The 14,872-nt window shown below is 49.2% G+C and overlaps 6 protein-coding genes across 6 annotated transcripts; 1 reads left to right on the top strand and 5 right to left on the bottom strand.

Annotated features, from left to right (window-relative positions):
• Positions 1–151: 151 nt before the first annotated feature.
• Positions 152–1,057, bottom strand: LAESUDRAFT_728825 (uncharacterized protein). Its single transcript, XM_040909518.1, has 2 exons — positions 853–1,057; positions 152–781 (listed from the first exon to the last, which is right to left on the bottom strand). Exons 1-2 carry the CDS (start codon positions 1,008–1,010, stop codon positions 610–612), a joined length of 330 nt encoding a protein of 109 aa, XP_040761546.1. The 5' UTR covers positions 1,011–1,057; the 3' UTR covers positions 152–609.
• A 786-nt stretch (positions 1,058–1,843) lies between these two features.
• LAESUDRAFT_715965 (uncharacterized protein) lies at positions 1,844–2,859 on the top strand (the record flags this gene model as incomplete). Its single annotated transcript, XM_040907210.1, has 7 exons — positions 1,844–1,922; positions 2,103–2,175; positions 2,207–2,249; positions 2,294–2,372; positions 2,520–2,593; positions 2,656–2,714; positions 2,772–2,859. 7 exons carry the CDS (start codon positions 1,844–1,846, stop codon positions 2,857–2,859), a joined length of 495 nt encoding a protein of 164 aa, XP_040761545.1.
• A 2,051-nt stretch (positions 2,860–4,910) lies between these two features.
• On the bottom strand, positions 4,911–6,472 carry LAESUDRAFT_761650 (uncharacterized protein; the record flags this gene model as incomplete). Its single annotated transcript, XM_040912954.1, has 3 exons — positions 4,911–5,399; positions 5,469–5,790; positions 5,877–6,472. The coding sequence occupies 3 exons, from the start codon at positions 6,470–6,472 to the stop codon at positions 4,911–4,913; spliced, it is 1,407 nt and encodes a 468-aa protein (XP_040761544.1).
• Positions 6,473–9,783: 3,311 nt separating this feature from the next.
• Positions 9,784–10,035, bottom strand: LAESUDRAFT_659088 (uncharacterized protein; the record flags this gene model as incomplete). Its single annotated transcript, XM_040904787.1, has 1 exon — positions 9,784–10,035. A coding segment is annotated over one exon (252 nt), but the record flags the coding sequence as incomplete, so codon positions are not given.
• A 1,905-nt stretch (positions 10,036–11,940) lies between these two features.
• LAESUDRAFT_659045 (uncharacterized protein) lies at positions 11,941–12,291 on the bottom strand (the record flags this gene model as incomplete). Its single annotated transcript, XM_040904781.1, has 1 exon — positions 11,941–12,291. A coding segment is annotated over one exon (351 nt), but the record flags the coding sequence as incomplete, so codon positions are not given.
• Positions 12,292–12,675: 384 nt separating this feature from the next.
• Positions 12,676–14,429, bottom strand: LAESUDRAFT_761648 (uncharacterized protein; the record flags this gene model as incomplete). The annotated part of the gene is made up of 3 exons (XM_040912953.1): positions 12,676–13,128; positions 13,405–14,274; positions 14,346–14,429. 3 exons carry the CDS (start codon positions 14,427–14,429, stop codon positions 12,676–12,678), a joined length of 1,407 nt encoding a protein of 468 aa, XP_040761541.1.
• Between the last annotated feature and the right edge of the window lie 443 nt (positions 14,430–14,872).

Genomic DNA, 14,872 nt, shown 5'->3' with positions numbered 1-14,872 from the left:
AGATAGGTATCTCTCTCTTTTTCCGTTGTCTGACAGTTACACAAACTACGGGGATAGTGCAAACGTTCTGATGCCAAAGAGATCATTCTTATGATGGGATATTAATTGCCATTGAGACGCGAGATACAGTGCTATTCCACAGCGACATCATGCAACTTAGTCGATTATGGTTAGCGGCATACACAGGATGCCTCGAAGTTTGCTAGCATAATATATCCACTGAACAGTCTGCCCCGAAGAACGTGCATGGTATCAAATAATGGACCTACATATGACGAAGGAAATAATCAGTTGTTCACGACCATGCAAAGTTTACCGAGACTAAAGCATTCTTTTGGAAGTGGCCGACCGACAGCACTTCCAGTGGAACGTGCTCAACGTGTCGGATGGGACGAGCGCGAAGCAACGGCTGAAAGCCGCAGGGAGGCACCTGGAAACGGAGCGGCCGAGTATGCAAGGGCGGAAATCACGTAAATACGCACCTGTAGTATTGTATTCCCCAGTCGTTTGTGGCTGTAAGGGGCCTCTCACTCCTCGCACCCACAAGACAGGAAGGTGGCGGCTGGCTAACACCGAGGCCGCACCAGAGTTGAGTCCTAGACGTTCTCGTCAGCTGTCCGTGGCTATGCGAGTTTCGTCAAGACTAGAGCGTTCGAGTGATGGCCATGTGATCGGAGAATCAAGGTACAATAGAGAGATGTGAGGGTTCGTCGAAGTGAGCTGCCTGCGCAGTTCTCCTGTGCTGATCTCCACCGGGACATTGAAAGCAACCGCAGGTATACTGAGGAAGCGAGATCATACAGGCATCAGAAGTGCAGTCAAGTGAGATGAATCATGAGATCGAATACGAACCGCAGCGCGAGGTAGCATATGAGGTAGTCTGGCAGGTCCTGGTGCGTAGGAACTGTTTCTCTGGTGCCATTTTGCAATATTACAGCCGCACGGAACGGGCGCTGACGTTTAAGTTCCGATTCGAGCCTCAAGTTTGGAGCAGAGCCATCGATGTCCATTGGAATGCGCCTTAGGGCACGATATGCCGTGCCGCCCCAGCAACACGGTAGGAGCGGGACTTGCATCGGCAAAAGTGCAAAAACGTTAAAGTAGATTTTAAGGTTCTTGGAAACCTTTGAGCATATTGGGGCGGTTTATCACGTACTAAAACGCATTATAAATCCTTGTAAACTCTCTTTGACAATTATAAACCTCGTAATTCTTATTTTCCTAAGCAACCTGAGCCGATACAATTCAAGAATCACACAGGATTGCAATCTCCGCACCGGATTGATTACAAGGGCGGCCAATTTACTTCAAGCTGGCTCTCGCCCAAAGCAATATTCGCGCGAGCCAATTTCAAGCCGCATCGGATAGATTACAAGCACGGCCAATTTACTTCAAGCTGGCTCTCCCCCAAAGCAATATTCATGCGAGCCAATTTCAAGCCTAAAAATCGAGCTCAAGATCGCCTCGGGACTCATGCCTGTGCGAAGACAATAAAAATAAAAATATGAGCCTTTACAACGGCGCAAACCCGTGCACTCCAAATTGATCCTCGATGCCATCTTCGCCGTCTTCGGGTCCCATTGCCCCTTCCTCAGCTCCTTGGACAATGCCATCCCAATTGTCCTCATTTGCCTCTTCTCCACTGTGCAAGTCCGGATACCCTTCTACAGACGGTATATACCCTAAAGTCTCCTCTTTAGCCACTGCTTGCCCCTTGGCCTGCGAGGTCTTCTCTGTGTTATCCAGGTTGTCTTCAAAGCAGCCAGCATCTGATGATACACGTCTTGGTGCTCACATTCACTTTCTGTTGATTGCCATCGCATCTGTGCTTTGCTAGTTCACCATGCCATCTGTCAGGAGATGCGAAGACATCGAAGTTGAAGCTGCGAGTGCTCAGCGGACACAACACCTTGGGGATCATGGTCAGTGACGCGGCAATCATGTGATCGTGCTACCATCCCAGCCCCAGCAGGATGAGTCGTCGCTCTGTTCCCTTTTGTTCCACACCTCGTCGTACCTTGCGCCTATCTGGACCTTATCTACCTCTTAAGTTCCTGCACAGTTCCATCTTGATCTGCAAAGACTGTGTATGGTCACTGCAGATATGTCAGCCAGAGCCCAGTGTATCAACTATATGCGCGAGATGCAAGCTGAGAAAACGAGTGATCTTAAATTGTGAGTCATGTTATTTTTGCTCGTTCAACAGCATTTTCATCACCACGCAGACGTCATTTGCGATTATGTCGCATGTGCGTGTGAGCCTCAGCAGTCGAACTCACCCGTGCGCTATCAGACCAGGCAAAGTGAATTATCTCGGCCTGTCCGAGTGCTCCGTGGGGACCTTCAGCATGCGCATGCTGTGCACCCTATCAGTGCGCTCCAAATCGAGCACCCACCCTTCACGCTTGACCTCGAGGACTAGAAAATCGGCCTGCTCAAGACCGCTGACAGAAAGCTCGGTGTCACGATCATCGTGCAATCACCCTTCGGGGCGGCTTGCTGACCGAACAACACTTCAGTGGACAAATCGCGCTCGATGGCTTCTCGCACAAGGAGCGGACGTCCTGCCTATCTCGTCACGACCAATATCAAGGTGAGTGCTCTTTTCGTGGGCAAACAGGAGTTCAGTAATTGCCGGGTCTTGACCTACCTCAGCACGTGAAAGAGGTTTTGGGTGCAGCGTATATAAGGCTGACATTAGAGGAGTTGAGGAGGTGCGCAAGGTGGCGAGCAGCGTGCACTACCTGAATGATGCTTGGTACCCGCCTCAGGTTACTGCCATTCTGTCCGGGTAAGGACTTGTCCTCGGGCACGAGCGTGGACTACATCACTGCCTTCTACAACCCCGGCAACATCTAGGTACTGGCTGGGTGATCCCCGACAACATGAGCCAGTTTCCGTCTCTGGCAGACTCAGGTAAGCTTGAAATCCTTCAGAACCGAGATCAAATCGCTTCGATAGTACATTGACTACATGATGTAGCGCATACTAGGCTTCAAAGGTTTCTCAGACACATAATCTGAGTGTTCCGCTTTATGGAACAGACAATAATTATTTTGCGGCAATCTGCCATGCAAGCGATTGTATGCTAGGCTGTGGTACTGTGTCCAGACAGCCTTGTCAATGTCGCAACAGGGTGGACTTACATCTGTCAAACACGCTCAGGTTTGGCTTCCCGATATGTGACGGAGAATTGCGCAGTGAAGAATTCCTAACCAGGAGAAAAATCGAGAGGTCTTCGTCCCTTCAAGCTCAGATACTGCGCTGGTGAGGTCTTTTAGACGCCATTATCTGCCACTTACAATATCATTAACAGAACGAGCGGCACTTACACCTGGCAATCTGAGTAACTCATTCTTAACGGATCTGCCATGCTCACACATCTACCACTAGCCATGGGAGAGCCGGCGCACGCGAATTTCCATTGAGGGTGACCGAAAGCACGCATTAGATGTGGCGATCGTGCGAGTAGGGAAGATGTGGAAAAAGCTGCAACGTGAGCAGAAGGTGAGACGATCATCTTGGTGAAGAGTCTCTTTTCGTCTTATCGCTTCACGAGTACTATCATGGCGCACTGGATGATCCTCCTGCTCACCGGTGATAATGGCATTCGCTTGCACTTATGGGACGACTTCTGTCGTAGTACGTTCACCATGCTACTTGCTTCGTGGGCTTTTCTTAAACCAACATTTTCTGATGCAAATTCTCGAGCACCCGATTGTTGGCATGCACATTCTGGATGTATGGAACAAGTAAGTGGTATACTACGATGCATGCACATACTGATTGGTCGGTTAGAAACTTATTGGGGAGATCAACTGGTACAGTCACCACAAAGAAAACATGTGCAAATGAGGAACGCACTGATCCTTTACTCATGGACAGGGTCCGCGAAGACCTTGCAAATTCAGTGTGACGTCCTCTGCCCTCCACGACAATTCTGGCCCCTTCTCGCATTCTGTTCATCTTGTCATCTGAGGTATCACACTTGGACAACGCTCTCGCGCTCAGCTTGCACTGTTCTCTGGTCTGCCCTTGACGAGCTCCTCTGGCTGCCTGCAATCATGCCTATCCGCTGCTGCCTCACTCTCTTGAGTTGTGTCTTAGACTTCGGACACTGTATCATTGCACGGACTTTATAAATAACGACTGTACTCGAGTAGAATTATCATATATGATATTCTTGTGATTATAGGCTGGATCTTATAATCATTGGGAAAAATTATAAACTATCCTACGCATCCTGAGCACGATTATAATGCGTGATCAGAATGGCTGATCTTACAAGCCATTATAATGATAGGGGGGATTCTTGTGAAACTCAGAGATCCATTATACTAGTAGGCCAGAATGGTCACGGTAAATAAGAATAGGGGGGTTTTCAAGGTATTATAAACCCTTTATAATCTTTTTGCACTTTTGCTGATGTGAGTGCAACTATAAGGGCTTTGCCCGTGGCCTTAGCACACACGATGTAAACTGAATCGAGCCGTTGTATTGGCAAGCGAGAGTACAGCATGAAAGAGTAAGACCAGGACTATCTACGGCAGAGCGTAGGTTTTTCTGTTGCCTTCGGCTAATTCCAAGTGGCTGCTAGTAGTGGCGGTGGCTGCCGCCTTTTGGTCCAAGACACCCTTACACCCTCCCCCTCCAGAGTGACTGTCGGGAACGAAACGAAACGATGTTGGAACTGAGGTATCCGCGCGTCGAAGTTCAAGTGCACGAAAACGACAGGAGCGATCCAAGAGGCATGGCGAGGTTGAGTCGTCGTTACCTGAGAGACAGAACAAATTGATTACCAGACGTGATGAGTTACAGGATCTCCAGCACATGACAGCGCGGCCGCAGGTGTCGGCAAGTCTCCGACAGTATCAGTGCCATTGACAAGCTTCCTGCATTTTTAATGCTGACTACTCCTGGGGTTCGTGACGCGCGTCAGCCATCTCCATGTCATGCAGTTCCTGAGGTTCTGCTGCCGATGATGCTGTCATCGGGTCAGGTATACTGCGTGGGCCTGCTTCACCGCCGTCATCGTGGTTAATCCCGGATCGATCAGTATGTCTCCAATCAGGTCTTCTGGGCTCAAGGAAGTAGTGATTAGCCCAGTCGATGAAGTATGCCATAGATCCGTCAGGAATTATGCTGCACTTGAATAAGTGCTGGACCAGGGTCTGAGGCGTTATGGTGAGTTGCGCATGCTTCTTGGAGCTGGGATCGATCATTAATGGAGCAGTTTCTAGCCTGAACGGTTGAGGGAGCACGTTGGCTGAGCGAGGCACACCGCTGATGCCTGCAGCGGTGCGTTGTTCCACGAAGTGGTCCGGGTTGCTTAGCAGGTCAGCGGCCATTGTCGTGATCATAGATCTGAAGTCAACACGGGCATCAGTGGGTGCGGTGACCTGCATGATTGCGTGGTATGCTCTAACGTCACCTTCAGTGATTAGCCCAGTCCGAGGGTCTCATCGTACATCATGGAGCCACCAGTCGAGGTGTCTCGTGCAATAGTCTGCCAACACCATAAGGGGTGTGTCCCACGTCGGATGCGGATCGACCAGTTTGCGGGCTTCGCACACCATCGCAGGTTTACTTCGGAGCCAGTTAGGGTGTTCTCCATGGCGAAGCACATACTGTTGAGCCACAGAGAGTTCTGACACCTTGGTGACTTGTATACTTCGAGCCACCTGGGTCCACAATTGTACTACCTCGGCCGCCTTGGCACCATCTATGGTAGGTGTCTTCATGCCTCCAATGAATTGCTTGGCCTCTGCTTCAGATGCAGGACCTTGGAGGCTGAATGGCAGTGAGTAATCATAGTCGAAGTGCACTGGGATAGGCTCACGCCCTCACTTCTGTGCAGTTCCCTGTGCCGGCACTACTGATGAAGCACCACGTGGCGGGCCACTAGGGCGATAGCATTGCGGTCCAATAGCACATTCTCGTAGGTTCTCTGGTGAGGTTGAGCATGAGGGTCCCATGCTCCCACGCTCCCTCCCCCTCCTAGATCGAGTGTCAAAGGCTCGGAGAAGGATAGTTTGGGCAGTAATTTCTCGTAAGTCACCCACTGCTCCTCGGGCATCAGGTGTTGAAGCTTAGATTCGAGCGCCTTGATGCGGCTACACAAGGCAGCCAGGTCGATGTCGGGCAGGTTTGTGGCCTGGTCCACATGGGCGGTCTCCCAACCACATTCATATCCATCATGGTAGGAGCGTTCGGAAAGGTGCATGACCATGTCTTCAATGGCAGCGTCGAAGCTCATCGATGCATGGACATGGTCACGGACGTGCTGCAAGAACGGGGTACACCAGTCGCACCCTGAGCCGTGTGCAACAGTGAATAGCTCGTGGTGATAGGACCAGGGTGAGCGCATTACACGGGCGATCAGGGACACAGGTCGCTTGCGGCGTTCTCTATGGGGCGGACAACCACCAGAGGTATTGCGATTGCCGCTAGGCCTTGGATATGGGTAAGGCATGATACACGAGGTGTAAGAGCTGTCGAGGACATGAGGAAGTTGTTCTAGAAGCAGGTGCGCCCACAACAGAATGATGGAAGCAAGGTTGAATTTTATGAGGACCCAGGCAACTCCTCTAGATGATTGTCACAAAATAGCATATTGAGGGGCCCCAAATCGCAATTTTCTTGTCGCTGATTGCATATTTCGGACCTTGGAAGACCCAAAAACACCCTTATCCTTATCGCAACTTAGCATATTTGGGGACCCGATGGGGTCGGAAGACCCCCCGATCCAGGCATGTCAGGGTGGCTAAAAGCTGATACCAATATAAATTATATGACTTTCCATTTTACCTTGCGTTACCTTGCGACAAGGTTTTTCTCGGGCACAAATGTAACGCAGATTTTGGTGCATTGTTTGGCTGTGCTTATTTCTTGCCTTTTTTCATTCGCCGACATCATCTTTCTCCTATATGACTTTAACGCACACAGTTTGGCTATTACCTTGTTACCGTCAACTATTGCCAGCGACAGCCGGTGCTTCTCGAGTGCAATAATTGTCATAATACACTGTATGGGCATTGTGCTGCCATGCGAGCCCTTTCTATGACTCAGGAGTTCTGCTTCTTCCTCTGTGTCTCACTTAAATCCCATGGAGGGTCCTTTGAACAGCAAGGTTTTGAGCATGGCAGTGGCAGCACACTGACAACTTCTTAGCAGGCCAAAAGTGCAGGAAACCCTTAGGTACACAATTAAGGTTTTAGAAGGCAAACCACAGGCATGGATCGCTTGATACATACTCAATGTGATCTCTTTATTCATACAACATCTTATTTGAGAGTAGCATGCCGTCTCGCAAACAAATTCTTATGTTTTGACTCTGACATAGTGTGACATATGAATGTGACAAATCATTACATAATGTGACATAGTCACAGGCCTTGTCACACTTTGCATACTGGAGGCCTGAAAGTTTGCATATAACAGGCTCATTTCGAGAGATTTTGGCGACAATCATCTAGGGGAGTTGCTCGGATCCTATTTTATGCTCACATGTTCACAGCACCCCTCAGCCACCACCACAACTATACAGTTGTGAAGGTAAGAGCCAAGACCGGGTACCAAGATCAGATAACAGACATGGCGAGCAGTATCCGGTGAAGCCGTGTGTGTATCACGGATTCGGAACCTAAATTCTATAGACCAATACCTAATGGAGGCTGGCAATGATAAGCTTGGCTTATCACTTGGTTCCGACTATATATGCAGATCTATTGCAGGTTTTACATGTCACGTGGGGTTTTATTCTGTGACAGTATGTGTCGCAGGACAGTCAGCAGGTTCATCCTCATCAATGCAACACCTGCGACCGTGTAACCAGGTGATCTATCAATTGGTGGACACTGCCGTTCGAGGCAGCATGCACCAGTCAGTAATTTTCTGCAACTCTAGGTAGCGATCAAGGGCGGCGAGGTTCTTGCACACCTCGTAGATTTGCCACATGATGTCACCATCCTCAAAGCGAAGCAAAAACTCAATGGCATTGCATTTCCAGCAGTGAGCCACAATCTCTTCAACTAAGAACTCCTCATCATCGGACTGACCGAAATCATAGAATACGGTAATGCCTCAATGCAGAAACAGGATGTCATCGTTGGGTTCATGTGGGCACAGCCATGATACATGGAATGCTGACTTGATGTGCTGGTGGCGCAGTGCCACAGGTAGATCCAACACATACGTGGACATGGTTGGATTCGCCTTGACGATAGTATATGGGCCAATGAACTTAGGGGTAAGTTTCTTTACTCTACCCTTAGGCAGGCTCAAATTCTCGGTGGACAGGTATATTCGCTTTCCTACTGCGAATTTCTCCCACAATGCTTCAGTGTCTTCAGCATGGCAGCCGCAGTTCGTGTAGTGTGTCTGCGAAATCCGACTAGCAATTATGGCATCATGCGCTATAGCAAGATTGTCCAGCGCTCGTTCAGTGAACACCTTCACGTCTGGCATCACTGGTTCCCGGGCAAGTTTGCGGGTCATCTGAGGTAAGAAGCCATAATTGAGTTCGAACGATGCAAACCCAGTTGACGCGTTGACACTAGAATTGATTGTGAATTCAACGAGGGGCACCTGATCTGCATGCACGGTGCTTCGCAAAATCTGGAACACCATCTGGATCATGCGCTCGGAGGCTCCATCCGTTTGTGGGTGGAATGCGGTCGACATCAACAACTTGTTTCCTAGGAGGCGATGGAGTTCACCCCAGAATTTTGAGGTGAACTTGGGGTCACGGTCTGACACGATCGACTCCGGTAAGCTGTGCAGCCGGATGACCTCTTACAGATATAACCATGCCAATTTGGATGCACGCACAGTGGTGTTCATGGGGACAAGGTGCACCATTGACGTGAGTCGGTCAATGATCACTATCACAAACTTAGGACGCAGAGCGCCAACTAAGCCTATGACCTAACTGATCAAACACTTACTTGTTGAAGTAAGGATGGGCACAAACAGATGATCAAAGTCAAGCAGTGCTTTGCAAGTGAGCACTGGTAACACTGGATGTATAGGCGAAGCAGAGATGAGAATAAGTCTGGGGGACTTATGCGTCTCAGAGCTCTGACTTATATACATGAGCGGAGGGACCCCTGATTCCCTGATACCCCAGAATTGCTAACTAATGGATACTGTCTGATTGGCTACCACTGCCTGTCAGACTACATGTGTCATGAGCTGAATATCTGAACTACTTAGTAAGACCATGGGAATGGTATTGCCTGTAATGGCTACATCGCCGGTGGCGTGGCATCTATCTATTCTTGTATGTGAACTAATGTCCCCTTAAGACTATATCTCCGGTGGCGTGTAAGCCCGTTGCTGTATTCTTCCGGAGTCCGACCGTTGCTTCTAGGTGGGGTGATATTACTGTATAAGTTAGGCTTACCTAATACCTGCACCACTTGTCACATGTAAAAGTATCACGTGATGTGTCACGTAACTAGACCTGAACTTCTGGGGTGCCTAGGACTGTCAGTACTTCACGTACTGGTTCGTTCCTTTCTGGACAGCCTAGCGCTGGTGTCATATGATGTCTTGATCATGTGCTAAGGTAAAAGCGTGAAAATCTGTGACAATCACCCAGAGGTAGTCAAAGCCCCGTGACATTGAGAAAGGTCCGACAAAATCCATATCCACAGATTTCCATGGATACCTCGCAATGGGCATCTGGTGAAGTAGTCCCATTGGATGCTGACACGAGGCCTTCGATGTCTGACAAATGCCGCAGCTTGCGCGAAACCTGGCGATGTCTCTGCCAATGTCAGGTCACCAATACCATCGCCGAACATAGTCCAAGGTACGTCTCATGCCTAGATGTCTCAATGCGGTATGATCCTCATTGATAATGATCTCGGTCAAGGCCCGTCCATCGACCTTTATACACGGGACACACAGCACTTCGGTCTGCTCATTGCACTTGTGCCACAACAAGCCATCCCTCAGCGTGAACAACTTGTGGTCCTCTGGGTGATCGAGAACCTTAGAGAATACAGGATCACATGAGTATCCACTTTTCACTTCCTGGCCCAAATCGATGGACTGCTGTATGATTTCACCCAGTGGTGGGCCCGTCACAGCAGATTCCAGTGCTGTGGGGTCCTCGCCACCAGTTGCAGGCTCCACTGAGGATGTTGGACATCAGTGAGCAGCCAGCACGTTCACTTCTTCGACTCTCAGCTCTGCTAATTTCATAATGCACTGTGTGCACAGTTCAGTGATGCATGAGTCTGATAGTGCCTCACCTTCTGGATCAAGACGAGCATCTGCGGAGATGAAGTCCTCACGACCATGTAGTTCCTCTGCATCTTCACTGGCAAAATATCATGAGAACGAGTCAGCGATGCGATTGGTGGACCCTTCGACGTATATCGGCTCAAAGTCGAAGCGACTAAGGTATTCAATTCAGCATTCCAAGCGCAGCGATAACTTGCACTTATCCCACAGAAAGGTAAGAGCTTGGTGGTCAGTTACGACCTTGAAATGACAGCCAAGCAGTTTATCTTCCCACTTCATCAGGACCTCCAGGACAGCTAGAGCCTCTATTTTGAAGGTAAAGTATGCATGTTGGGCTGTCATGAACTTCTTAGACATGAAACCCGCAGGGCGGCAGCTCATCCATTCTGGTCCCTGATCATACACAGCGCCAACGCCCGATGTCGAGGCGTCCGTGATTACCCAGATTGGTTCGGGGTTGCACAGGTCAATTGACTTCAAGATTAGCATTCTGCATGCTAACGATTTGATCATCTCAAGGCACTTTTGATGGATCGGTCTCCAGGTAAATGTCTGACCATTTTGAACTATGCCACTGAGCGGACCTGTGTATGCAGAAATGTCTGGCATGAAGTGTGCGAGGTATTGCACTAGGCCCAGGAACCTTTGGACATCATTGTAGTTCTTGGGTACCAGCCATTCATGAATGCATGCCATCTTGTCTTTGTCTGCATGGAGGCCGGCATCGTCGATTATATGACCTAGGCAGTCCAGTCTCGTCGAAAAGAGATCACATTTGTCACGGCTAAGGTAAAAGCGATGTTCTCTTAGTTTCGCAAATACCCAGCACAGGTGACGTTCATGCTTCTCAATAGAATTTGAGAAGATGGAAATATCATCAAGGTAAACATGCACAAAAATTCTCATTGCATCACGAAAAATGGCGGTCATTAACCGCTGAAACATGAATGGTGCATTGCAGTCACCTTGTTGCATAACACGGCTGTAGAACATTCCATATACAGTCGTGAACGACATCTTGCGAACATCCTTCTCATCTATTGGCACCTGTTCATAGGCATTTGACATATCCACCTTTGACCAGATTGGCGCCGCTGCCACATCATTGCGGATCTGATCCTGGTCAGGGAATGGGGTGACATCCTTCATGGTGTTGTCATTCCGTAGTCACGTGTCCATCACAGTTCGTAAGTCCCCATTCTTCTTTGGGATGCATAGTAGGGGTGCAGCCTGATCTACATTGCAGGGCACCCACCAGCCATTGTCAGTATGAAGTCAAATTTTCTCTAGTAATTTCGGCTTTAAGGTGTCCGGACAATGGGGCTTATAGTAATGGTAGCATTTTTTCTCATCAATTAATGGTATGGCGTGGTTAATCTCATGCATAGGCGGAACTCCAGGTGGCGAAGTGCCAAACAGATCATTGTAATCCTTGAAAATCTGTTTCGCAATTCCTGCGCACTGCTGCCTTTCCTCTTCTGTCAACTTCTTCATCATCCTGATGTGCTGGAAGTGCACTGTGGAAGGGCCATCACACGGCTCACTCTTTACTGCACTGCGCAATCCCTCTCTGTCCTACACTGAGTGTAGTCACTCCAAATGCACGCTGGAGGATGACGACATGGTCGCAACATCACTTCGGATAGTGCAGGCTGGTTGCGGTAGCTTAGGGTGTCCAGAGCAGGTACGTCATTGCATGCTCATCTCCTCCTCCTGAGGGCTAAGAGCTGGGAGTGCCTGGCCCTGAAGGTGGATGACTCCATGTGCAAAATCTAGACAGACTCCATGCTTTCGCATAAACGGGGTACCAAATACGGCATCATAGCGGTCCAGGTTCACCACATCCATATACACATCTCGCACGAATTCACCCCACTTAACAGATATGGTCGCGCCAAAGTTGATTCGCAACTGGCTGCTGACACATCCCAGTTGCAAGATCGCGGGGTTCTCTAGTTTGCAAACTTGTACACCAGCAATGCGAGCAAAGTCGAGGCTGATCGAGTCAGTTGTGCTGCCTGAGTTGAACAGCACAAGTGCTCATAGGCCATTTATTGTGATGTAGGCCATCAAGCACGTCTGTTCAGCACGTGAGAGATCAGGATGTCAGGTGGTTGCACGGTGTCGCACTGTACCGTGAGTTACCATAGGAACCAGCATATGGCTAGGTGCCTCCACCATCGCACGCAGCACGGGGTTCAACACCATTGCTGCATTTGTGAGATCCATCATGAGTTCGACTGCTCCATCAACCATTTCATCGGATGGGTCGTCAACATGATGAGGCCACCCCACTGATGGATGGGATCCTTCATACGGCATCGATGTGAGTATCTCATGCTGCTTGAGTAACTGTTGGCTAATCATTCTCACATGAACGTGAAAGTTCTCTAATAGAGAACCTTGAGATTGAGTAGGGAGTGCCTAGACATAGCTATTCTCCCCATCCGTGACCAACGTGAGCTGCCTACGTGCCCACTGCAGCTCACAGCGCAGCGTCTGCACGTTCTGCTCATGGTGTGTCGCCTTCTTCTCTAATGCAGAGTTCACTGCTGAGATACACTTGATGTGATCAATGGCCTGCTGCAACTGGCTATCCATTTCCGGATCACCATTGACCATTGATGTCATGATAGAGGGGGACAACAAAGCTTCGAGCTGCAGTCTCATGGAGCTGAAGAACACGTGTGAGTCTTCATCCTCATCATAGTCAGAAAACACATATAATTGATCATCTGGGTCATATTGTGATCCATCAACCAGGGTGTCAAGGTCATCCTCCCACTCCACGTTGGCTTGCCCATCATCAGCGGCTGACGCTTCGAGTTCGGGTGCAGTCATCTCCAATGCAGGGGCATCAAGTTTGCCCTGACCTTCCTGTACCTCGTCATCATCAGGTACATCCATAATCCGTGCTGCTCGCAATGTCATTTGTGGTGGATATTGAGGGCAGTCTTTTGCACAGTGACCAGGTTGATTACACCGATAGCAGGTCACTGAAGAGGACAATGAGGTCAGCGCGGATGATTTGTTTGGTCCTATAGTGTGAGACGACGCAGTGAGTGGACAATTTGTGGCTGACTTATATGGCAGTGGACGGGCTAATGAAGGTCCCACAGCAGCACGATCTGTCTCGCCAGTCCCTACACTCACATGGAGAATGACCCAGATATAATGCCCAGACTTCACGGATGGATTCACAGTCCTCACATTTGGCAGCACGGATGGCCTCGCAGCGCCGCTGGAGGATACAGGATTAGGCGGTTTAGATGTAGCTGGCTGCCATGACTTCAGTAAGGCAAGTGTCTTGTTATTGTGTTCCTGCTGGCATGCTAACTGCAGCAAAACTGGGAAGTCAGTCCCTTCCAAGGAAACATCACGGTCGCATAAAAGCGACACTCGGATCTTGTCAGGAAGCGCGTCCATGAAGCGTCGAGCAAACGTATAATTATCAGGGTATACTGGCATCCGTCTTGCGTACTTAGTAAGTGTGTCTCGCAATCTGACTACACCACCTTGCTTAGTGTATTCAACAGCATCAAATTGGTCTGCGATGCTGATCGTGGATGCAAAGTGCAAGAAGTGCTTGAACAATGCACACAGTGCTTTCACAAATGTCCAAGGTTCGTCATCTTGTTCGACGTCATCGACATTCTCATTGAACCATTCTGAGGCAGCACCTTTGAGGAACTGACCCAGGATCTGGAGACATTCCTCATCCAGATTGGGGCCGCCCAAGCGAGCAAGTCGCATGCAGTGCATCAAGGATTTTATCCACGCATCAAAGACTTCACGATTATCATCACCGCCATATTTTTCAGGCTTCGGTAAGTCTTTGATGCTCTTCAGGACAGTGTTTTCTGGGAGCGCCGTGCCTAACTTAGCTGCGACGAGCTTTTTGATTCCACGAATTCCTTCACGCAGGTACGTGTTGTCCGGTAGGCAATCTGCCCAGCTTGCAGGCTGATGCACAGGGGATATCTCACATTCTGGAAAGTACGATGGGCTGCGCGTGCACTGTCGCTGTGCGCTGTGATGATCAGGTGGATTATCAGAGTCTGACTCATCATTAGAGTCATCCGATGAATCAGTACCATCACTAGGGTCTGAGCTTCCACCAGGGTCACCACCGTGTCCACCATGGCCTTCACGACGGGGACCATGTCTCCCTTGACCATTATTTCAATGATAATTGCCACCACGGCCTTGATTTTCGTGAGGCCGACCCGGGGGGCGGTGTCACAAACCGTAATATTCCACATTATTTTAAGCGCTCGCTTCACGATCACGTGACTATTCACATGCTCATTCATGTGCATATCTTAAGCGCACATATCACGTGCCAGAGTCCAGACCTTATACATCATAGATAAGGTACTAACTATTCTGCCTAATAGATAAGGTGCCATATCCGAAGACTCAAGATCTGGTCGCTTATCCACCAATCGGATAAGCTCCTACAACACTGTGAGAGATGGAGCTCTGCTACCTGAGAAGGTGGTCCTATAGTTAGAGTAGTTATCGACAGCTGGTACAACCAGCTGACCCTGTAGCCGTATGGCAAGGTCTTATGATAGCATCGTACGACTTCATAGATTAATGCTATTGGCTTATATCAAGA

Source organism: Laetiporus sulphureus, assembly GCF_001632365.1.
Source record: "Laetiporus sulphureus 93-53 unplaced genomic scaffold LAESUscaffold_37, whole genome shotgun sequence".
NCBI lineage: Eukaryota > Fungi > Basidiomycota > Agaricomycetes > Polyporales > Laetiporaceae > Laetiporus > Laetiporus sulphureus.
This window is presented reverse-complemented; position numbering and strand designations above follow the sequence as displayed.